The sequence below is a fragment of the Garra rufa genome, chromosome 12, assembly GCF_049309525.1.
Source record: "Garra rufa chromosome 12, GarRuf1.0, whole genome shotgun sequence".
Classification (NCBI taxonomy): domain Eukaryota; kingdom Metazoa; phylum Chordata; class Actinopteri; order Cypriniformes; family Cyprinidae; genus Garra; species Garra rufa.
This window is the reverse complement of record NC_133372.1, coordinates 46,801,897-46,827,823: the sequence shown is the minus strand read 5'-3', so window position 1 is coordinate 46,827,823 and position 25,927 is coordinate 46,801,897. Positions and strand designations below refer to the sequence as shown.

The window sequence follows — 25,927 nt, the reverse complement described above, 5'->3', positions numbered from 1 at the left end:
AAAATCTCCGTCTGTACAGTAGACCGCAGAAGAACAAATCTTGAGTAATTTTTTCTTATTAGTATGGATGAATTGGATCATCGAAGGTCGGCAGCAAAGACATCGGTTAATTAAATGGGATTGATTAATTATTGCAGGTTCGCATTGAATTTCAGTGTTTTTATTCATTTTGAAGAACACTTTGATTTTCTAGACCAGTAAAAATTGTCTTGTTTTCAGAAAAAAAAAAGTCAAAATTAAGTGCATTTTAGCTTGAAACAAGCAAACTAGTCTACCAATGGGGTAAGAAAAATACTCTTGTTTTCTGTTTGAAATAACATTTTTTTTTACCCCATTGGCAGATTATTTAGCTTGTTCTAAGCAAAAACTCACTTCATTTTGACTTGTTTTTTCTGAAAACAAGAAAATAATTTTTACTTGTCTAGAAAGTCCTTCCTGATTTAAGAATTTTTAGATATTTTGGCTGGAAACAAGACAAAAATCTACGCTAGAAAAGCTTTTTTCGCAGTGAGTGTGTTGCACGGATGTGATCAGGTGTCTCAGCTTGTTTTTGATGGCGGGTTTCCAGCTTCCCGTTATAAAGCACGTGTGAATTCCACATCAGCGGCTGCAGCTTCATCAGTGACTCAGTTTCTTCTCAGTCAGTCAGTCAGTGTGTCAGTCGGGGGGTGAAATGTCAGAGGTATTCAAACTATATTTAAATGAGGGTGGAAAGTCTAACCACATCCTGTGGACGCAATATGACGCTGAATTAACAAACACTATAAAAGTGAGAGCGGCGCTGCACGCTGGAGTTTTATTGATGTTGGCACTGAGCTCATATCAGTCTCGCGTGTTACATTTCATTCTCTGGCGGTTTGCCCTCGTCATTAACATGTCAAGACACGGATAGTTTTACATCCGGATCGCGGGAGCAAAGGACACTTGGAGACACTCATCTCATTTTACACTGTGTGACATTTCCAGTGAGATTGTGCACCTGGCTGGTGATGATGTGCAACTCTTATTTGAACGTTTGTCAGTGAACGGAGAGAGAGGCGGGTCTTCACGGATCATCACCGATCAGCTGAGGCGGGCTCGTCACGCGCACACGCTCGTATCATATTTAGCGTTATTCCCGTTCATGTCGGAGCGATGTTCCACTGTCGGAGGAACGTTTCTGGAGCGGCTTTATTTCTGCAGCGTTTCAACTTCACCGGACCGCTGCAAGTACTTCACAACACCGGCGACGCGAGCCGCTCATTGCGTAACTACCGCGCGACATGCTGCTGTCTTGTTTACCGGAGATTAACTGCCAGCAAACCTGTCCTACTCCGTTCCTGTTTACACGGGACTCGGTTGGAATCCTCGCCGGATCTCGTTGCACAAGCGCGAATGGCGGCGTTTGCTTTGAACGCTGCAGCGCCGCGGCGGGAATACAGCGACTCGAGGAACGGCGATCGAAACGTGCTTAAACTCAGTGAACTTGAATCGTTTCTAAACGTTCGTTCTTCAGCTCCAGTCATGATCCAAACGAGACAATCATCCACGACGCCCGAGAAAACGCAAGCTGAACGCGCCGCTAATATTGAAACGGTACGTCAACATATTGGAGTTACGATAAAACACTTACTGTTTATTTGTGGTTTATTATTAGTTACAGTATTGACAGGTGGATCCAGCGAGTGTCTAATATTCTTGAGCGTGTTGTATTGTGTGCAGAACGCTTGTGTAATCGAGCTGACGCGCTCTTTGTTCCGTTCTGAGCGTTTAACGTCACAGTCACAGAAAGTTTGTGTAGTGTTTACATTTTCTGTAGTTTTTCATGTTCGGGCTCGTTTTTTTTCTCAGTGTTTATGTTGTCATTTAAGACCCTGGACGACAAAACCAGTCACTTTTTCCAGAATAAATAGCTTTCTATTGATGTATCCAGATACACATTTTTAAAACTATGTAATGTGAGGATGCAAATCTAAATACTGAGAGAATTGCCTTTTAAAGTTGTCCAAATGAAGTTCTTAGCAATGCATATTACTTATCAAAAATGAAGGTTTGATATATTGTAGGAAATGTACAAAATATCTTCATGAAACATGATCTTTAATCATAACGGTTTTTGTCATGAAAGAACTTTTTTGTTTTTTTGTTTTTTTGACTTCAATGTATTTTTGCCTATTGCTACAAATGTACCCCTGCTACACTGGTTTTGTGGTTCAGGGTCACATTTTTACTTCCTCTGGATACAGAAACTTCTTTGAAGTTACTGCAAACTCCGTTCTGCTGAACGCTAATAAATATTCATTTATTGTGATTATAGATTTGAAGATTGTGATATTATAGGCATTCATGGTAATGCTGTGGTTGAGAAAATAACTTTTTAAAGTTGTCCAAATGAAGTTCTTAGCAATGCACATTACTAATCAAAAATTAAGGTTTGATATATTGTAGGAAATTTACAAAATATCTTATGAAACATGATCTTTACTTAATATCATGATGACTTTTGGCATAAAAGAAAAAAAAAATTGACTTCAATGTATTTTTGCCTATTGCTACAAATATACCCCTGCTACACTGGTTTTGTGGTTCAGGGTCACATTTTGACTTCCTCTGGATACAGAAACTTCTTTGAAGTTACTGCAAACTCTGTTCTGCTGAAGGCTGTTTACTATGGAGCTACCATGGACTGTAGATGCATTATTATATTCATTTATTGTGATTTATAGAATTTAATATTGTGATATCATAGGCATTCATGGTAATGCTGTGGTTGTGAAAATAATCTTTTAAAGTTCTTTTTAAAGTCCAATTGAAGTTTTTAGCAATGCATATTACTCATTAAAAAATTAAGGTTTGATATATTGTAGGAATTTTACAAAATATCTTCATGAAACATGATCTTTACTTAATCCTAATGATTTTTAGCATAAAAGAAAAAAAATATTTTTGACTTTCAATGTATTTTTGCCTATTGCTACAAATATACCCGTGCTACTTCTGGCTGGTTTTGTGGTCCATTTTTACTTCCTCTGGATACAGAAACTCTTCTTCGAAGTTACAAACTCTCTGTTCTGCTGGACGCTGTTTACTATGGTACACTGGTGTTACCATGGTGCAGATGCATTATTATATTAATTTAGTTATGATATGGAATTTTTTGATTGCAGTATCATAGGTGTTGATGGTAATGCTGTGGTATTTTAATGGTGTTTGCATCGACTGGTTCGTCTAGTTCTACATCAACAGCTGATCTAGTAGTTAGTCATCTTTCACTTTCACTGTAATGTCAAACTAGAATGCAGACCGTTCCTGATGACGCTGCTCTTCTGGTTTCTCTGTGTTTGTGTGTTTGTGTGTGTGTGTGTTTATTAGTGAGGCTTCTATTGTGAAATACTTTGTCAAGCCACTAGTTTAAACCACTGTTGTTGATCTTAATGTAGTGTTCTGGGTAATTTCGTGATACAGGTTGAGTTAGATGGTAGAAAAACATTAACATCAACACTAGTCTTTGGTGTGGTTGGTTTGCTGAGGTCAGTGAGAGCGTCTGGCATTTCTCCAGGTTTTAAAAGTTGGCTCAGTGTGTGTTTGTTTCCTGGTCAAGGGTCACACGCAGCCTTTACGTCATCTGCATCCTTCCTGTGGCTTTTAGCTTTATATATTCTGTTTAACAAGCACATTTTTAGTCTATTTCTTGAAAGTAATCACACAAGTCTGGTTATCAAGACAGGGTTGCAAACATTTGCAGATTTCACATAAAAGAGTCTGAATGACCTACACTGGATTTCCAGAGGCACTGGGTTTGTGAAGGTTAATCACACCATTGTTCAAAAGCACATTCATGAACGAGTTTCTAGCTGTTTTGTGCTGTTTTTTTACTTGTAAAGTACATTATTGGCTTGGTTGTGTTTACATGCAATATTACAAAAACAAACCGCAATAAAATAGTATTAAAATAAGGTTATAAATAATTGATGAAATGTTTATCATATGTAATATTTTGTCTTGACTGGCACAAAAACACTCGATGAATGGCTGAATTATTGATTTTGCAGTTTCATCTGAACATTTAATGAGTTAAAACAGTTTTGAGAGTCAACTGATTAAACTGTAACTGGAAAATAGTGATCTGTAGCAAAAAAAATTTTAGTTTGTGAAGGAAAAAAAACTACAATAAATGTTAATATAAACAAATAATAAAAAATATATATAGATTATTATTATTATTATTATTATTTATTTTTATATTTTCTCTCCATAAAAAATACTTTTTCTGGTCATGTGTCATAATTTCATTATTTTTATACTTAAGACTTTGCATTGTATTGTAATTAATTAGGTTGCATAAGTCATAAATATGCTTGCATTAAAGCATATAGGCTAATTGTTTGAAGTGTTGATATAATCATATATGTTCAATTAAAATATGAGCAATTAAATATTCATATGTGCGTAAGAATAATTTGACCTCAAATAGTCAAAATTTGATTTTAAGTATAGTAATGAATGTAGTGGGTAGTTGACAAATAGACAGGAATTAATTTTTTTTGTTTTAAAAGATTTTTAAAGAAGAAATGCATATTTCTGTAGTGTGAAGTCTGATCTTTTAAAAAATATAAAAGGTCACTAACTTCGTCAATTCTTTCATTTTTTTTTTTTTTTTAAAACATTATTACTGAACTGTTCCAGAAATGTGTCCTATGGTGTGACATAGCAAAAACTGAGCAAAAAGCATGAGTGATTAAATCTTCATTGTTAGACACTTATTTTCATATAGTGTTATTTAATATAAAATTATAATTAAAAAAATTTTCTCCATGACTTGTTGGACAATTTCAAGACGAACTTTGCTAGAAGATTATACCATTTTAAGATGAGCAATATTTATATCTCCCCTATTGCAATACTCAACCGTTGTTTTTTTTTAAAGGTAATTTGACAGAAAAACAAATCCGTGGTTCTTTTGTGTGTTACACCATAGGACATTTTGTCACACTAAAGGACAGAAATCATAGTTATTAAAAGTATTTCTGTTTAATTTTGAAGAAGTCAAAGGAGAAAGTTTAATTTTGATACAAACAATATTAACGTTTTTTTTTTTTGTTTTTTTTTTTAAGTTTAGTCTCAGTTTAGTCTCTTAGTCAATCAGTATGTGACTGAAACTCTTCTAGAGCCTGCATGTGTGGTACAGCTAAATATGATTGATTTCCAAACTATATTTATTAAGATGTGAATGATTTTTTTTTAAAAACAATTTGGCTGCTCAGTAACATGATCATGAATGGGCTTCTTCAACTAATTACATTTTATTTTTATTTTTTTTCTGGAATTGGCTGATGGTGTCACACCAGAGGACATGGTTTTTAGAGACAAAATGTATCAAGTTCCTACACTTTCAGAAAAATATGGATGGAAAAAAATGATTGCCATTTACTAAAATAGACACTTGTACAATTGTGCAACATTTTTATGCTTTTCTTTTTAATTTATAAAAGTTGTAATTTATTGAACCATGCTTGAGACATTCACACCACAGGACAATTGTCATTTGGCTAATAAATGAAAAAATCTAACACTGCAGCTTTTATAACAACAGGTCCATGAACAGGATTCCCTCAGGTCATGGGATTTCTGGAATATCATGGAATTTTAAAAGGTCTATTCTAAGCATGGAATATCACAGATTTTTGGTTGTTGCTTTGTTGTTTCCTTTTATCAAAATTAATTTTTTTTTATACCATTTGTTTAAATTGTGTTGTTTCATGTGTTTTGCCTATTGTTATGGTAAGGCTATTTCAGTGCCTTTTTATTTCCTTCCACTTTCCCTTCATTCACCAGCAATCTCTTGAGTCAAATCCAGTTAGGCTGTACCTGTTAACTTAGGCAAACATGCCAGGAAAATGTTAATTCCAAGGTCTTTGGCTACAAAATGACCATTTCAGGTGTTGAAAGTAAACGATAGAAAAGCAAAACCTAAATGTGACTATATAGAAAGACTGAATGATGAACAAGCAAAAAGTCTTTCAGGGCATTTAACCCTTAAAGCAGTGGTTCTCAATCCTGGTCCTGGGGGACCCCTGCTCTGCACGTTTTGCATGTCTCCCTTATTTAACAAACTTGATTGAAATCATCAGCTCGTTAGTTCAGTTTATGTATCTCTCTCCTAACGAGCTGATGATCTCAGCAGGTGTGTTAAATAAGGGAGACATGCAAAAAGTGCAGAGCAGGGGTCCCCCAGGACCAGGATTGAGAACTACTGCCTTAAAGGATAACTATTGCCAAAATGCAACCTGGGCTGTTTTTTTTTTTTTTTTTTTTTTTTTTTTTTTTTTTTAAACTGTAAACGAGACAAACTTATATAAAAGCATAATTACGACAAACGAGCCCCTTTTGAGATTTGTGATTTCGTTTTGTGGTCAGTGGCCGGTGAATGGGAGAACTAGGGGCATAACTTTGAGCGCATCAAAATCAATATTTTTTTACCACTAAGAAGACTCGACACACCATGAAACTTTGCTGGAAGTATGGCCTGGGTCTCTACACATGAACTCCAGCATTGAGAACATTGTTGGTGTACACAGAGTTTACTAAAAAGAAAGGTGTTGAACAACTCACTTTCACTGTTTGAGTTTCCGCTCGCGGCCGTCTTGCCAGTCAACAAGTGTCCATCTCCGAATGCGAGGATGGATAGCTCCTAAAGCATATTTCCATATAAATGCAGGGGTAATTCGTTGTTTTGTTGCAAGTGAAAAACAATATGAACCTTCTAGTTGTAAAAATAGCCTCATATAAGCCTAATATTTCGTCCTATGGAGTCATTCATTCGCATTCGGAGATCAATAGTTCTTGACTGGCAAGACGGACGCGAGCGGAAACTCAAACAGTGAAAGTGAGTTGTTCAAAACCTTTCTTTTTAGTAAACTCTGTGTACACAAACAATGTTCTCAATGCTGGAGTTCATGTGTAGAGACCCAGGCCATACTTCCAGCAAAGTTTCATGGTGTGTTGAGAAGGCCTTATGCCTCGTTTCCACTGAGCGGTACGGTACGGTACGGAACGGAACGGTACGCATTTATTTGCGTTTCCACTATCAAAAGTTGTGAATGGTACCAAAATGCCGAACTGTACCGTACCACTTTTTGGGTACCCTTCCGTTGTGGTACCTAGCACAGTGGAACGGTACTAAAGGGTGGAGCTAGACTCACTGCAGAGCGTTGATTGGTTGACAGAGAATCGTCACTTGCGCGTGCTACAGAACGACAACGCAACACAAGAGGCGCCATTTTTAAAACACACACAACACCTTGCAAAACAATGCCACCGCGAAACATAACTCGCGAATGTCCTCCATTGATGTTTGCGGTCTTAGCTTTCTTCTTTGCGCAAGAATGACGTCAAGCTACTTTCCGTCATACACCATGTCTATCAAGTGACGTTATCACTACTTTCCGGCATACACCACGCCTATCAAGTAAGGGTACTGTCGGCAGTGGAAACGCTAGCCAATTCATGGTTTTCCGACCCGACCCGTACCGTACTGTACCGTACCACTCAGTGGAAACGAGGCATTAGTCAAGTCAAGTCAAGTCACCTTTATTTATAAAGCGCTTTTAACAATACAGATTGTGTCAAAGCAACTGCACAGTATTTAAACAGAACAATAGTGTGTAAGTAACGCATTATTGTAATATTGTAAATGACCGCAAAACGAAATTACGGTCAATCTCAAAAACGGCTCATTTGTCGTAATTATGCTTTTAAGTTTGTCTCGTTTACAGTAAAAAAAACAGCCCAGGTTGCATTTTTGGCAATAGCTACAGATCTGGCCATTTAAAATGCGCGCGGGAAGTAAAGTGGTCTCGCGTGACGCCGGTGTATTCCAAAGGAACACGGAAAATACAATGACATAGGAAAGACATGATCAGTAGGGGGCAGTCATGTAACGCACTGGACTGGAGCAGGCTGAAAACATTGCTGCAAACTAAAAGGTACGGTAACCTGGAGGGGACACCTTCGGTTCACTTATGTTTGTCGTGGCCACACAAATGAATTCGTAGGAACGTCATATTACTTTTTGTCATTGCCACGAGATATTAATTCCTGGGAATGTCATATTATGTCGTGGCCACAAGATTATTTTGTCGAGGTAACGACATCCTTATGTTTAATGCATAAACAAACCTGCGTAACCATAACCCAGGATTATCAGAGATAGGTTTATTAATATTTTTTATTTTGAGTTAAGAAATGTTTTTATTAATTGTTATAGAAATTAATGCAATATTAAGTTATATATTAACAATAGGCAATGCTGTATATGCGAATGTCTGTGCGCGATGTAGACAGCATTCAAAAGTTTATCAAGAATTTATTACATATAAGTACTTCAAATTAAATAGCCCTGCAAGAAACATTTTATGCATCCTTAAGTCTTATCCATTAATTGATCCTTTTTTTCTGTAATAAATGTATTATTCGTTTATATTCAGTATGTCCCCCTTAATTTCGATCTCTTAACATTCCGAATCTAAATGATAAATGCTGACATGCCATGAAAGCTTTGATTATACTATATGGCATATATTCATTTTTAGTCTAATTATAACCTATATAGTGTTTCATTGTCGAGTGAATCATTCACGTTCCATTTGTAAATCGTATGGTCACACACGTGCATTAATACAATCATAAAGTCAAAACTTTATTGGCATAATTGTAGTTCACAATATTTGCTAAATATATGCCAAATAGCATATATAAAGTTATTTAGGTTAAGCGATTCACAATAAAGAAAAAAGTAGATAGCTCTAAATCACTTATTATTTATTCTTATTATAGGTTATTATTATTTCAATACCTGGTTAGGGCTATTTATTTTTAACGCCTGACAATTATGCCAATTACGTTTTGACTTTTTGATTGTATTTATCCCCGTGTGTGACGATACATGATGTTTTCATTTACAAATGAAACTACGTGAATGATTCATTTCTCAGTAAAACAGTTTAATATTTATATAGTCTAGTCTGTTAATTGGACTAAACAAAATAAAATATGTTCAATTCATATTTTATATGTTCAATTCTTTAGTTAAGAGAAGGAATGTAGGCCTATTTTACTGTGTGACGATAAATTATTTCCAAATGAAACTATGTGAATGATTCACTCTTCAGTTATTTGTCTATTAGTTAGACTAAATAAAATACAATATATGTTAAATTTAACCTTTAAACTGCATTCCAGTAAAAACCCCAGTCATAGCACCTTTACAGTATCATTTACATTCAGAATGTTATGTAACGAGATCAAAATGAAGGAAAAAATAACGAATACAAACGAATAATACAAATATAATGGGAAAAAAAGAAGGTCAGTCAATGGACAAGATTGTGGGATGCATGAAATGTTTCTTGCAGGGCTATTTAATTTGAAGTAGGCCAACATGTAATACATGTAAACACTTGTGAAAGCTGTCTACATTGCGCACAGACAGCATTAGCATATACAGCATCGCCTGTATAATTATTTAATATTGTATTAATTTCTATAACAATTAATATAGGCAAACAATTTCTTAACTCAAAACGAAATATCTCAAATAATTCTGGGTTACTAATGTCACGCAGGTTGGTTTATTCATTAAACTCGTGGCCACGAGAAATGCATGTTGAGCAAAAATACATTTCACGAAAATAATATAAAGATTACAAAACAAAGAAAACAAATGGAATGAGGGATATGCTTTAAAGTTCACGTAAAAGCCAAATATTAAGCGGCATCCTTCATGTTTTCTTTAATCAGCAAATACTTAACATTTTTGAATTATATTCACCTTCTGTTTTTATGACAATAAATTTTGAATTTTGAATTCTTATTTTTTTTTTTTTTAGAAAAACGTCAGAACACCGGTCTCAAAAGTAGAAGCGAAAGTCTTGTTTCCACCAGCGCGGAATTTTTTTTATTCACCGTAATTGATGGATGTCTAAAACAAAAATAAGGAGAATCCTAAAACATATATATTTCTTAAAATAATAACATCTGAACTTCATACACAACAATACGGCAACGACTTTACAACAGGACACATTGTTTTATTTTAATTTTATTTTTTAGCTTGTACACCAATGGATTTCTGATGTCGGGATATTTCAGACTGCATCTCCACAGCTTAATCACTTTAGTATTAAACATACGGGTCAGGAGGCGGGTCGGGTACAATATTTATTTTTTTTATTCTGCGGTCCGAGTTGCGGGTGGGTTATTTGAAAACGGTCGGGTTCGGGTTGTTTATCCACTGACCCGCGTGTCAGGTTGGACACTAATGTTTTGAAAAAAGTGGAGCGTGTGAGGAAAGCTTTCCCCTTCTCCCTGGCATGCATTTGAATGCTGAATTCGAAATGCAACTGAATGCAGTCGGAATCCGCCCCCACCACCCCCAAGTCTCCAAATGTTGATTACAACAAGGCAACAGACAGCATTCAACACCCCACCCCACCCCCACTCTGCCATTCATAAACATTTCGCTCTTTATACTGCATGCCGCTTAACTCTGATGCCTCATTAACGGCTACTTTTCAGAAAACTGATAAAAAAAAAATTAAAAAAAAACTACACTTCCCTTTGGTTTCCCAGAACAGACTTAAGCCTAGTTCCAGGCTAAAATGATGTAAATCGGAGCTGTTTAAAGATGAATAAAAAAAAAAAAAAAAAAAAAAACTTTTACTGATCGTTGGTCGGAGTACCCGCAGTTCGTGACTGGAAGCTGTTAAGAGACAGACTTAATGAACTTCTCCGAAATAGAAGAACTACTTTTCCACTTTAAAAAAAAAAGAAAAAGAAAAAAAGGTGGAAAAAAATTGCATAACTCACTGGAGCACTTTTGATACTTAACAATTGTTGTATTCGTTGTCAGTCATATAGGCTAAGCTTTATTGTTTTCAAAAGTGAGCCTTCTGTTTATTTGTCTAAATTATTTTCTATATTAGGATACAATACTAGGCTATAGTATTTATGGACATTAGGCCAAATCTACATGGGTTTCTTCCCTTTCACTTCAATTAGTTTTTAAGAAAAAAAAAAAAAAAAAAACTGCATGGGCAGTGCGTCATAATAATGTACGGCATCAAAATGTAAGAACAAATCTAAAGACAATAATAATAATAATAATAATAAAATTAATTATTAACACTCCTAAAAGTACAGTATAGTGCTCAGATACACTTACGGTAGGTGACCTAACCCTAGTTGATACTTTATTTCAACTTTTCAATTATTTCATTAATTAACAAATAAACAAATGCCTTTCCGATGTGATATAAGTGAAAAGGGAGACGATTTCGAAAATGATTTCACCATAAGGCGGATGCGAACTCGGGTCTCCCGCGTCAAAAACGATGTGTTACTCGTATTATCACTTACGCCACTGAAAATGTTGCAGAACAGCCGTCTTTTGTAATATTTGTAAATATGGAGTATTTGCATTGTGTAAAAACATTAAATAAAAGGCACCAGACTACAGAAAATGGCATATACTAAAGTATTTATTTTTCTGGGGGAGGACCCACCCACATTTTTTTTGCTCCCGACGCCCATGCTTGATGATGAAGTATAGTCTACAGGATATAACAATAAAGTGCTTTTCCAATCCCGATTCCACAAGGTTTTATTCCGCATCCACCCGCTCCCGCTATATTAACTATATTATTCGCCCGCTGCCCGCTTAGAATAAATTTCTAAGCACCAAAATCGCAAAAACAAATCAAAATAATAATAGTAATAATACTAATAAATTAATTAATTAATTTTTAACTCTATAAAAACAGTAGTTTATATTTAACCTCTCCATTTCTATTCCTCTCTACTCAAATTAATTGTCAGTGTATCTAAAATTGTGTATCTTAGAAAAAGAAAAAGAGGAACTACCTCTTAAACATGCATATCTTAATTTGATGTTGCTTTAAAACGCTGAAATATATAATGTATTTTATTCTGAAGGTGAAAGTGGTCCAGTTATTTAACTGCCTGCGGCGCCGTCAGGATCACGTTTTTTTCCCCCTTTAATTAAGTGGATACAGCTTACAATACTCGTTCAAGAGTAAGGGATTGCTCAAAACTATGCTATTTTACATATTTCTGTTACTTGTGTACAATCACAATGAAAAAACAGATGTGTATGCTATTTGTAAAAAAAAAAAAAAATGTAAACAAGATGCTGGTTCAAGGGCGCGTCACAGAAATTGCCTACAATTCTGCATATAGGCTTGCTACTTATTAATTTTATTTTATTTCGTTTTGTTAAATTATTATTCATTAAGAAATTTATATTTCGCATATGGGCATTTTTATTTATTTTACATACAGCTTTTTTGGGTTTTCTCTGTGCATAAGATCTGCGCGTGATGTTCTGATGTTTATGCTGCTTTTTGCTTGTGTACAATTAACCCCTCAAAACGAATTTAACTGTTATTAATGTGTCACAGCCACGATTCAATTTAAATGTAATTTAAGACAATCTTGTCGTTAATAATAACTAAACGCGTCGGTTGTCCTTTGGAAAAAAAAAAAACAGAAATTAACATTTCTATTATCAATGCAGTCTAATAAAAGTTCAACAGGAAAAAAATAAAAGAAAATAATAATAAAACTGCTCCTGCTTATGAATAAATTTTTGCTTGATGATGAAGTATCTAAATAGTCTATAGGATATAACAAAGTGCTTTTCCAGTCCCGCTTCCACGAGGTTTTATTCCGCATCCACCCGCTCCGCGCTATATTAACTATATTATTCGCCCGCGGCCCGCTTAGAATAAATTTCTAAGCACCAAAATCGCAAAAATACTGTAGTTTATATTTATCCTTCCCATTTCTATCTGTCTCTACTCAAATTAATTGTCAGTGTATCTAAAATTGTGTATCTTAGAAAAAGAAAAAGACGAACTACCTCTTAAACATGCATATCTTAATTTGATGTTGCTTTAAAACGCTGAAATATATAATGTATGTTATTGTGAAGGTGAAAGTTGTCGAGTTATTTAACTGCCTGCGGTGCCGTCAGGATCACTTGGTTTTTTTCCCCTTAATAAAGTGGATACAGCTTACAATACTCGTTCAAGAGTACGGCATTGCTTAAAACTATGATATTTTACATATTTCTGTTATTTGTGTACAATCACAATAAAAATAAAAAAAAAAACAAAAAAAAAACGTGTAGGCTATTTGTAAAAAAAAAAAAAAAAAATGGAAACAAGATGCTGGTTTAAGGGCGCATCACAGAAATTGCCTAAAATTCTGCATATAGGCTTGCTACTTATTAATTTGTTAAATTATTATTCATTCAGAAAAGAAAAACATATATTTCTTATGTGGGCCTATTTTATTTATTATTATATATAGGTTTGTTGGGTTTTTCTCTGTGCATAAGCTCTGCACGTGAGGTTCTGATGTTTATGCTGCTTCTTGCTTGTGTATAATTAATCCCTGAAAACGAATTTAGCGGTTTACGTCAGTTGTCGGTTGGAGAAATAAAATAACCGAAATTAACATTTCTGTTTCCGATGCAGTCTAATAAATGTTCGTCAGGAAAACAAAGAAAGAAAACAAAATAACAATACAACTGCACCTGCTTATGAATAGGCTATCTTTTTGCTATTGGTTTGAACCATAATTTCAGGAAAGAGGAATCATTGAACTATTGTACTGGTATTTGTGACCAACGCCCCCTAGAGCTGGCCATGGTGTTTGGCTACAGAATGTTGTTCCTTGCGCCACCTGGTGGATATTATATGAAGTGCAACAACGTTGTAAAAAAATCTAAAAAAGCCGCTGCGGCAGGACGCGTGCCCACGCGTGCCGAATTGCAGGCTGCCGCGTGAAAATAGACGCATTTTTAATGGCCAGATCTGTATCCTTTAAAGGCATAAAAAAAAAAAATTAGTTTCTGTAGAGAATAATGCCAAAGTGCATTTAATGGGTAAAGGCAAAAAAAAAAAAAAACGAGTAGTGTGTTTTGTACTAAAAATGTCTGTGAACAAGTAAATAAAGCTTGCAAGTGGATCTGTTCATTATAGATAATGGAAATTCAGCATTTTAGTCAGTGAAAAGTTGGGAAATTTTACATATGGCTTAAGGTCATTGCATTTCATATGAATGTTTCACACGTTAAAAAACAAATACAACCTCATGATGTCAACCCCATTAACTCTGAAACTTACATCCGTCACAAAAAATAAAAAATCGGATCAGCTTTGATGTTCTGTGTTTTCGCATCAGTAGCAAGCATTTGAATAGAAAAGGATGATGAATACAAAAAAACCAAAAAAAAAAAAACAAGACGCATATGAAAATTTCGGACTCAGTGAGCAATGACCTTTAGAGTGGAAACCCTGCATTTAGAACTTTTTATTTTTTATGATTTCCAAGATTTAAATATCAATATTAATTATATTGATTTTTATCTTGTGGCACAGTGAAAATGTCAAGTCATTTATAAAGCGCTTTTAACAATACAGATTGTGTCAAAGCAGCTTCACAGTATTTAAACAGCACCATAGTGTGTAAGTAACGCATTATTGTAAACAATCAATTTTCCGTTAAAGGCAGTTCATCAATTCAGTGATATCATGGTCAGTTCAGTTCAAATAGTATACGATATCGCTGGAAAGTGTCAAAATGTCATGGCAACAACCCTAGTATTTTAGGCACACAAACTGTAATAAATGTAGACGTGTATTTCATTTGATCCTCAGGGCTGTAACGTCTGCATGTGTGTAGATTGTGATGTTGTGAGTCTCAAACACTCTTATCTTACACAACACACCATTGTGTCTGTTTGAACGCTGGCACGTTGCCACACACACGGCTGGCGTCTCCATGGCGATGAAAGGCTGTGTTCTTTGTGTTGTTGGAGGTTGAATTAGGTCACGTTTGTGGCTCATAGGTTAACATAATCAGCACTGTCACACGAGGACCAACACAAACACGCTGATTTGTCGTGTAAACAGACGCTTCTCATTGGTTTCTCCAGTGTTTGGATTCTACTCGGAGTTTCTTCGAAACCTCCAACACTATAAATTCACTGAAGCACAGACAGTCAAATCTACTTCTATTGGACGATTAGAGCTAAATTGAGCTCTGATGTTTATTTCTGAATCCTCACTCACGCTGTTCACGGCAGCACTGCAGTCATTGGCTCCTGCCGGAGTCGTTGGAGAGCTGCTGCGTTCTGATTGGTTGTGGGCTGTTAAGCTCCTCCCACTGGGGGGGGGGGGGGGCTTTTGGCAGCTTTCACAGGCCTTGGTTAGAACATTCAGGGCCTGTATTCATAAAAAAAAAATCTAAGTGTGAAAAATTAAAATTTAAGAAAAGATCCTAGTGAAGAAAAAAGTAATTATTTTAAGTAATTTATTTATTTATATATATATATATATATATATATATATATATATATATGTATATGTGACCCTGGACCACAAAACCAGTCTTAAGTCGCTGGGGTATATTTGTAGCAATAGCCAAAAATACATTGTATGGGTCAAAATTATTGATTTTTCTTTTATGCCAAAAATCATTAGGAAATTAAGTAAAGATCATGTTCCATGAAGATTTTTTGTAAAATTCCTACTGTAAACCTATCAAAATGTAATTTTTGATTAGTAATATGCATTGTTAAGAGCTCAATTTGGACAACTTTAAAGGTGATTTTCTCAGTATTTAGATTTTTTTGCATCCTCAGATTCCAGATTGTCAAATAGTTGTATCTCGGCCAAATATTGTCCTATCCTAACAAACCATACATCAATAGAAAGCTTATTTATTGATCTTTTATATGATGTATATATCTCAGTTTTGTAAAATTTAACCTTATGACTGGTTTTGTGGTCCAGGGTCACACATTAATATATCTAATTATATATCTATCTCCGGAGATATATATATTACGCCTGTAATTCCAAAGTGACAGCTTATTCTAGACCTTACACTTAAGTGCTCTTTTATTTTCATCTTGAACAACCAACCATCACAGTCTTCAAAAGGCTGTGTCATAACTAGCAACCCTGCCTTCTCACTAAGATGAAGTTTTTTTGTTTATTTTTTCTTCGCTCAGAGTTGCTTTTAGATTGGTCCTGAATCCCTCCGTCAGACTCTGTTGTTTTCAGCGGTCTGATGTATGAAGTGTTTCCTCTGATGGTTCTGGTCTGTGTGTCTCGGCAGGATCAGGTGTCGTCTGTGTCCGGATCTGAAGGTCAGAGGTCAGATGAGAAGCCCAGTAAGACGCAGCAGCTCAGGAAGGTGTTTAAGGAGTACGGTGCCGTCGGCGTCTCCTTCCACATCGGAATCTCCCTCATATCTCTGGGAATGTTCTACCTCGCCGTATCCAGGTCAGAGCCATAGTCAGGATTTTTTATTTTTAATAAAAATATAATATAATATGAGGAAAAAATTCCATGTTTTTGAATAATATGTACTTGTTTTTTTGTTTTTTTTTGTTTTAAAATCCTAATATAAATATAAAGATTTTCTTAAAATCAATAATAAAAATAAACCAATCAATGAAAACATTTTATTATTGAAATGTATTTTTTTTTACTATTGAAAAATCTAAATAAAAATGTATACTAGTCAGATTCATTTGTTTAACAAAACAGTCAAATGTATATAATTAAATATATATTCATGCAAATTTAATTAGCATTTTTTAACAGAATTGACACTAATTTTTTCTAAGACTATATATAACTATTTTCTTAAAAAAAAAACAGTGTGTATATCAAATTTTACTAATGTACCAAACCTGTTAATCACTGTTATTTGAAGATTTATAGATTTATTGCAATGATTATCATTAATGTAATGTTTTTTGAGCCAGTGTTATTTTATAGTCAGTTATAGTTTATTTTATGATATGAAGTGAAACTAAATCTAAATAAAAATGTTTCCTCCTCAACTAGCTGAAATAAGTATGTGTTTATGGTATTTATGTATGTGTGTGTAATCTTTTCTGCCCATTTCATAAAAGCAATAAAGCACTTGTGGTTTGTAAATGAGTGATATAGATATCGACTAATTCTGCCAATGTTTGCTCACACTGGAAAAATCTAACGCTGGGTGGAGTACACTTTACAAGAAAAAGTTTTTTTAATTGTTATCTTTATATAATGCATAAACCATAAAAAGGGGTGCCCAACCTTGTTCCTGCTCGCTCCAACACAGATGTCTGTAATTATCAAGTGCTACCTAAGAGGTTAATTAGCTGGTTCAGGGTTGGAGCTGAACTTTGTAGGATGGTTAGATCTCCAGGAACAGGGTTGGGCAGCCATGAGAGAGATGGATACAACACAGTTTTGTATTTTATAACACTCTTGACTTTATTTATTGCACACTTTCATCAGTGCAAGCTCTACCTTAACAGGCTTTTTTAATATTTTAATATTTAATATATACATATATACACACACACACACACACACACACACACACATACACACACACACACACACACACACACACATATATATATATATATATATATTTTACATTTTATAAAATAAAAAATATATATTTTTATTTTATTTATTGCTAAATGATGTATTACACTGATTGTACTGTGGTCAAATCACTAATGTGGTTCATTGCATTTGCATTCATTCATTTATGCAGTTCTAATGATCATGTCATTTTCTCATGTAAAAATACATTTTATATCATCTCGATAGTTAGACTTTTCACAAAGCATTTTTTTGGTTTTATTTTTTTGATTATATAAAAGAAAAACAGTAAAAAATTTCCAGAAAAAATTAAGATGCTATTTGAGAAAATCACAATGATGTGAAGCAAGACTTTCACTTTTATTGCACATTTTCTCATATTTTGCAACTTTAGACAGCCAACATAACACTTATTCCTACAATTTTTTTAATAACTATATTAAATAAAAAATTTAAATAAGTTATATTAATAATTAATAAATAATAAATTAAATAATTTAAATAATATATTAAATTGAATAATTTAAGTAATTAAATTTAAATTTAATTTAAATAATAAATTAATACATTTAAATTTAATTATTTATTTATTTTTGTCTATACAGTTTTTATTTCAGTTTTAGTTTATTTTAAAATATATTTTGTTTTATATTTTATATCACCAATATTTTCCAGAAAAATAAAAAAATTACATGGTATTTAGTAAAATACAATGATGTGATGCAAGACTATTTTTAAACTTTTAACTTTTATTACACATTTTCCACATTTTGCAACTTAGACAGCCAACATAACACTTATTCCTACAAAAAAAAAATAAAGATTTAAAAAAAAAACTATATTAAATAAATAATAATAAAATAATAAATAATAAAATAAATTTAAATAATACATTAAATTTAATAATTTTAATTTAATTTAAATAATAAAGTAATATTTTTTTTATTTTTGTCTATAGTTTTTTTTTTTTTCAGTTTTAGTTTGTTTTTTAAATATTGTGTTTTATATTTTGTCACTAATATTTTCCAGAAAAATAAAAAATTTAGATGGTATTTAGTAAAATACAATGATGTGATGCAAGACTATTTTTAAACTTTTAACTTTTATTACACATTTTCTCATATTTTGCAACTTTACACAGCCAACATAACACTTATTCCTACAAAAAAAATTAAAGAAAAAAAAGTAAAACTATATTAAATAAATGAATAGTAAAAAAAATTAATAAATAATAAATTTAATTTAAATAATACATTAAATGTAATAATTTTAATTTAATTTAAATAATAAAGTAATACATTTAATTTATTTATTTTTGTCTATAGTTTTCAGTTTGTTTATTTTTAAAATATTGTTTTATATTTTGTCACTTATATTTTCCAGAAAAATAAAAAATTTAAATGGTATTTGAGAAAATACAATGATGTGAAGCAAGACTATTTTTAAACTTTTAACTTTTATTACACATTTTCTCATATTTTGCAACTTTACACAGCCAACATAACACTTATTCCTACAAAAAAATGAAAGAAAAAAAAGTAAAACTATATTAAATAAATGAATAGTAAAAAAAAATTAATAAATAATAAATTTAATTTAAATAATACATTAAATTTAATAATTTTAATTTAAATAATAAAGTAATTTTTATATTTTTGTCTATACAGTTTTTTTTCCGTTTTAGTTTGTTTTTAAAATATTTTGTTTTATATTTTATGTCACCAATATTTTCCAGAAAAATTAAAAATTTAGATGGTATTTAGTAAAATACAATGATGTGATGCAAGACTATTTTTAAACTTTTAACTTTTATTACACATTTTCTCATATTTTGCAACTTTACACAGCCAACATAACACTTATTCCTACAAAAAAAATTAAAGAAAAAAAAGTAAAACTATATTAAATAAATGAATAGTAAAAAAAAAATTAATAAATTTAATTTAAATACATTATTATTTAAATTAAATTAAAATTATTAAATTTAAAGTAATACATTTAATTTATTTATTTTTGTCTATAGTTTTCAGTTTGTTTATTTTTAAAATATTTTGTTTTATATTTTGTCACTTATATTTTCCAGAAAAAAAATTTTTTTGATGGTATTTGAGAAAATACAATGATGTGAAGCAAGACTATTTTTAAACTTTTAACTTTTATTACACATTTTCCACATTTTGCAACTTTAGACAGCCAACATAACGCTTATTCCTACAAAAAAATTAAAGAAAAAAAAGTAAAACTATATTAAATAAATGAATAGTTAAAAAAAATAATAATAATAAATTTAATTTAAATAATACATTAAATTTAATACTTTTAATTTAAATAATAAAGTAATTTTTTTATTTTTGTCTATACAGTTTTTTTTTCTCGTTTTAGTTTATTTTTTAAAATATTGTGTTTTATATTTTGTCACTAATATTTTCCAGAAAAATAAAAAATTTAGATGGTATTTGAGAAAATACAATGATGTGATGCAAGACTATTTTTAAACCTTTAACTTTTATTACACATTTTCCACATTTTGCAACTTAGACAGCCAACATAACACTTATTCCTACAAAATTTTTTTGTAAAAACTATATTAAATGAAAAATTTAAGTTATATTAATAATTAATAAATAATAAATTAAATAATTTAAATAATATGTTAAATTGAATAAGTTAAGTAATTAAATTTTAATTTAATTTAAATAATAAATTAATACATTTAAATTAAATTTCTATTTATTTATTTTTGTCTATACAGTTTTTATTTCAGTTTGAGTTTTTATTTTAAAATATATTTTGTTTTATATTTTATGTCACCAATATTTTCCAGAAAAATAAATTTAGATGGTATTTAGTAAAATACAATGATGTGATGCAAGACTATTTTCAAACTTTTAACTTTTACTACACATTTTCTCATATTTTGCAACTTTAGACAGCCAACATAACACTTATTCCTACAAAAAAAATAAAGATAAAAAAAAAAAACTATATTAAATATATAATAATAAATAAATTTAAATACATTAAATTTAATAATTTTAATTTAATTTAAATAATAAAGTAATAATTTTTTTTTATTTTTGTTTTTTTCAGTTTTAGTTTGTTTTTTAAATATTTTGTTTTATATTTTGTCACTATTTTCCAGAAAAAATTTAGATGGTATTTAGTAAAATACAATGATGTGATGCAAGACTATTTTTTAAACCTTTAACTTTTATTACACATTTTCTCATATTTTGCAACTTTAGACAGCCAACATAACACTTATTCCTACAAAAAAATTAAAGATAAAAAAAAAAAACTATATTAAATAAATAATAATAAAAAAAAATAATAATAAATTTAATTTAAATAATACATTTAATTTAATATTTTTAATTTAATTTAAATAATAAAGTAATAAATTAAATTTATTTATTTGTCTATACAGTTTTTTTTTTTCAGTTTTAGTTTATTTTTAAAATATTTTGTGTTTTATATTTTGTCACTAATATTTTCCAGAAAAAAAAAAATTAAGATGCTATTTGAGAAAATCACAATGATGTGAAGCAAGACTATTTTTAAACCTTTAACTTTTATTACACATTTTCTCATATTTTGCAACTTTAGACAGCCAACATAACACTTATTCCTACAATTTTTTTTTAAAAACTATATTAGATAGAACATTTAAATAAGTTATTAATAATTAATAAATAATAAATTAAATAATATATTAAATTGAATAATTTAAGTAATTAAATTTAAATTTAATTTAAATAATAAATTAATACATTTAAATTTTATTTATTTATTTTTTGTCTATACAGTTTTTCGTTCAGTTTTAGTTTATTTTAAAATATATTTTGTCACCAATATTTTTCAGAAAAATTAAAAATTTAGATGGTATTTAGTAAAATACAATGATGTGATGCAAGACTATTTTTAAACTTTTAACTTTTATTACAAATTTTCCACATTTTGCAACTTTAGACAGCCAACATAAAACTTATTCCTACAAAAAAAATTAAGATTTTTTTTAAACCTATATTAAATAATTAAATTATTAATAAATAATAAATTTAATTTAAATAATACATTAAATTTAATAATTTTAATTTAATTTAAAAAATAAAGTAATACATTTAATTTATTTATTTTTGTCTATAGTTTTCAGTTTGTTTATTTTTAAAATATTTTGTTTTATTTTGTCACTTATATTTTCCAGAAAAATAAAAATTTTTGATGGTATTTGAGAAAATACAATGATGTGATGCAAGACTATTTTTAAACTTTTAACTTTTATTACACATTTTCCACATTTTGCAACTTTAGACAGCCAACATAACACTTATTCCTACAAAAAAAATTAAAGAAAAAAAAAAAAGTAAAACTATATTAAATAAATGAATAGTAAAAAAAAATTAATAAATTTAATTTAAATAATACATTAAATTTACTTTTAATTTAAATAATAAAGTAGTAATTTTTTTATTTTTGTCTATACAGTTTTTTTTTCTGTTTTAGTTTGTTTTTAAAATATTTTGTTATATATTTTATGTCACCAATATTTTCCAGAAAAATTAAAAATTTAGATGGTATTTAGTAAAATACAATGATGTGATGCAAGACTATTTTTAAACTTTTAACTTTTATTACAAATTTTCCACATTTTGCAACTTTAGACAGCCAACATAACACTTATTCCTACAAAACAAATTAAAGAAAAAAGTAAAACTATATTAAATAAATTAATAGTAAAAAAAAATTAATAAATAATAAATTTAATTTAAATAATACATGAAATTTAATAATTTTAATTTAAATAATAAAGTATTTTTTTTGTCTATACAGTTTTTTTTTTCAGTTTTAGTTTATTTTTTAAAATATTTTTTTATATTTTGTCATTTTTGAGAAAATACAATGATGTGATGCAAGACTATTTTTAAACCTTTAACCTTTTACACATTTTTCACATTTTGCAACTTTAGACAGCCAACATAACACTTATTCCTACAAAAAATTTAAGAAAAAATAAAACAAAAAATATATATTAAATAAATTATATTAATATTATTAAAAAAATTACATAATATACAAAAATATTTTTTTTTGTCTATACAGTTTTTATTTGTTTTAGTTTATTTTAGAATATATTATGTTATGCTTATGTATTACAATATGTGTTTAATATTTTGTCACAAATTTCTGTATTAGACTGTAGGGCTGCAACGATTCGTCGACGTTGTCGACAAAAATCGATAATAGAAATAGTCGACAATGAATTTCATTGTCGATGTTGTCGCCAGACATGTTTTCTCTGACCGAGTGAGGCATCTCTCTGCCGAGAGTCGCACATAGGCATTAGCTTCTATGCTGAGCGATAACATACAGAAATGGCGGCGTCCAATGCACTGAATGCAGCAGCTGCGCGTACCAAAACACGCCCGTTTCACACATACTCCGTCTAAAGTGCGTATTTTTTTTCCACACCCATGTTAACGGATTACAACGTTCACAATGTACGGACTGTAAACGCGTTCTGTGTGAGCGCAAAACGAGTCCGTGCTGCTTCTGCACCGCATACGTAACGCACACGGACTGTAGACGCAATGCAGACTGAGTATGTGTGAAACAGGCATAAAGTTTGGGAGCATTTTAGCCTGCTACGGCGAATAAAAAGATTACCTGCATGGTTTGTAAAGCAGTCCTTGTGCATCACGGCAGCACCTCTGTGATGCACGAACATTTAAAGAGAAAGCACGTCGGACAGTTAAATGAAACCAGTTTGGCTGGCCTCGGTAAGATTTAAATAACATGGAAGCCAATACGTTTTGTTTTGGATATACGTTTATATGTTTATGTATATGTTTGTTTACGATATTATTGCTGCTGATGTGCCTGCCCCTGGTTTACAGGAAGAAAATGTTTACTTGATTTTAATTTATTTTTTCTTATAAAACAAATGTGCCTGTCCTTTAAAAAGATTATAGAGTTTCTTAATTTATGCATTTATGTCTGTACTGACCGATTATTGTGCCTAAATGGTTTTAGACAGGGCATTTTTATTTACTTTTAGTATGAATTGGCCTATCAGCAGCAAAGTTCAATAAAATATGCATTTTTCATTGAAGTACCCCCTTCTTTCTTGTATTTACTATAATTTTCCACATAATTAAAGCAATCTCATGCTAAATTTGAGAAAAATTGAATAATTATCCGATTAGTCGACTAATCGTTTCAATAGTCGGTGACTAGTCGACTATTAAAATAGTTGTTAGTTGCAGCCCTATTAGACTGATTATACTGTGGTCAAATCTCTGATGTGTTTCATTGCATTTGCATTGGTTGATTTAGCAGATGCTCTGATGTTTGTTGTGTTTCAGTGGGTTGGATATGGCGGCTCTGCTGTGTAAGCTGGGCTTCAGTGAGTCGGTGGTTCAGTCCAGGATGGCGGCGGGCACCAGTACGTTTGTTTTAGCGTACGCCGTCCACAAGCTCTTCGCTCCGGTGCGGATCAGCATCACGCTGGTGTCCGTGCCTCTGATCGTCAGACACCTCAGGAAGACGGGACTCTTCAGAGCCAGAGCGTCCGGCCCTTGAGCTCCAGCGCCGCTAACCACAACCTTCATAAGCTTCTCCAGAGCACTTCATTCACGCACCACTACGACACTAACTTCCTGCAGCGCGTTTCTAGAGCGTAGAGTACCTCATCTGATGCTTCGGGTGGAATCGTTCATTAACGTGACGAATCGAGTGCCTCTCACAAAACCACTGCTGATTTGACTTCTTTTCTGATCAGGACTTTCATGAATGTTCTTCAGTTTTAAGCTCGACAGTCCTTGTGTGATTTCTGACATTTCTTGATTTTATCAGCTGTGATTTTTGTAAGTTTATCAGTGAATGAAGGACTGTAATGTGTTGGTTTGTCTTCTTGTAAGACAGTTGAATTGATTTAGTTCACACTAATGTTAATCACCTCTACCAAACGGGCTTTTTAGGAGATTTCAGGACAATTTTGCGACTGTTAATTATTTTGAAAATTTCATTGTGTAATATTATTAGAAATTTAATATTGAAAAAGACAATGTTATATTTGGCTGTTTAATTGTGTAATAAAATATTTGTCCTGTAAGGACTAACTGTTTGGATTTTTTTTTTTGTTGTTGTTGCATAAGTGAATTTTCTGCCTTTTTTTTTTTTGCTAAACTGTAGACAGGAAGAGTCATCAGAAATTCAATTCTGATGATCATGTCATTTTCTAATGTAGCTAAAATATATTCTAATCTCGATAGAAAAACAAACATTTTTCAGAGATGGAGAAAAAAAATCTCCTTTAACTTTTATTACACATGTATGACACACTTATTCCTACAAAAATAAATAAGTCAATAAACTAAATATAGAAGTTCAAAACAATATTAAATAAATACTAATACTCATAATTGCAAAAATTTTTTGCAACAAAAGCACAACTGATAATTGCTGATAAAAAAATGACAAAGTGAAAATTAGTTTTCACTTTATTTTTGTCATTTAAGAAAATACTAAATTTTGCAAAAAATTTTTTTAAAGAAAATACAATTTTTTGCAATTATCAGTTATGACAATTTTGTTGCAAAAATTTTTTTTATTAAAAATGACGACAAGTGAAAATTAGTTTTTGCTTTATTTTCGTCATTTTTAAAGAAAATACAAAATTTTGCAAAAAAATTTTTTTTAAAGAAAATACAAATTTTTGCAATTATCAGTTATGACAATTTTGTTGCAAAAAAATTTGTTTTTATTAAAAATGACAAAATAAAGTGAAAATTAGTTTTTGCTTTATTTTTGTCATTTTTGAGAGAAAGTACTATTTTTTGCAATTATGAGTTATGATGCTTTTGTTGCAAAAATTTGTTTTCTTAAAAAAAATGACAAAATAAAGTGAAAATTAGTTTTCACTGTATTTGTCATTTAAACAAAAATACTAAATTTTGCGATTATGAGTTGTGATGCTTTTGCTGCTTCCAATTTTTAAAAATGTAATTATATAATAGATGGATACAACACAAGTTTTATATTTTATAACACACCATTTTTTATTGCACACATGCATCCCTTTTTTCAGTGCAGGTTTTACCATAATAATAATCATATTAATGGATATTAAGTATTATATATTTTTGAGTTAATTTATGTATTTTATAGAGCACGATTCACTTCAACAAAGATGCAAATCAGAACAGTATGAAAGTAGTTTTGTACTTGAAACTCAAAATATTTTTACAAACTCACAAAGAAATAAAAGAGCAGTTTATTTTGATGTATTTATTATTTAATCATAAAATCTGAAATTTCTGGAATATTCATAATTACTTGCAAAGAGCATGTTTATATAAACATATTATCACATTGTTTCACAAAAGTGTCCATTATGACATTCCATATACTCTTTGAAAAATAAAGCACAGCATAAAAGAACCCAGAACATGTTTCTGTATATGTATATG

The 25,927-nt window shown here is 30.9% G+C and overlaps 1 protein-coding gene across 1 annotated transcript; it reads left to right on the top strand.

Moving 5' to 3' along the window:
• Positions 1 to 853: 853 nt before the first annotated feature.
• fam210b (family with sequence similarity 210 member B) lies at positions 854 to 24,573 on the top strand. Its single transcript, XM_073852209.1, has 3 exons — positions 854 to 1,575; positions 16,186 to 16,352; positions 23,822 to 24,573. The coding sequence occupies exons 1-3, from the start codon at positions 1,135 to 1,137 to the stop codon at positions 24,036 to 24,038; spliced, it is 825 nt and encodes a 274-aa protein (XP_073708310.1). The 5' UTR covers positions 854 to 1,134; the 3' UTR covers positions 24,039 to 24,573.
• Positions 24,574 to 25,927: the final 1,354 nt, after the last annotated feature.

Coding starts and splice junctions, on each gene's coding strand:
- fam210b (XM_073852209.1), top strand. CDS start 1,135: ATGTTCCACTGTCGGAGGAACGTTTCTGGAGCGGCTTTATTTCTGCAG. Junction 1,576..16,185: donor GCGCCGCTAATATTGAAACG/GTACGTCAACAT, acceptor GTGTCTCGGCAG/GATCAGGTGTCGTCTGTGTC. Junction 16,353..23,821: donor TTCTACCTCGCCGTATCCAG/GTCAGAGCCATA, acceptor GTTGTGTTTCAG/TGGGTTGGATATGGCGGCTC.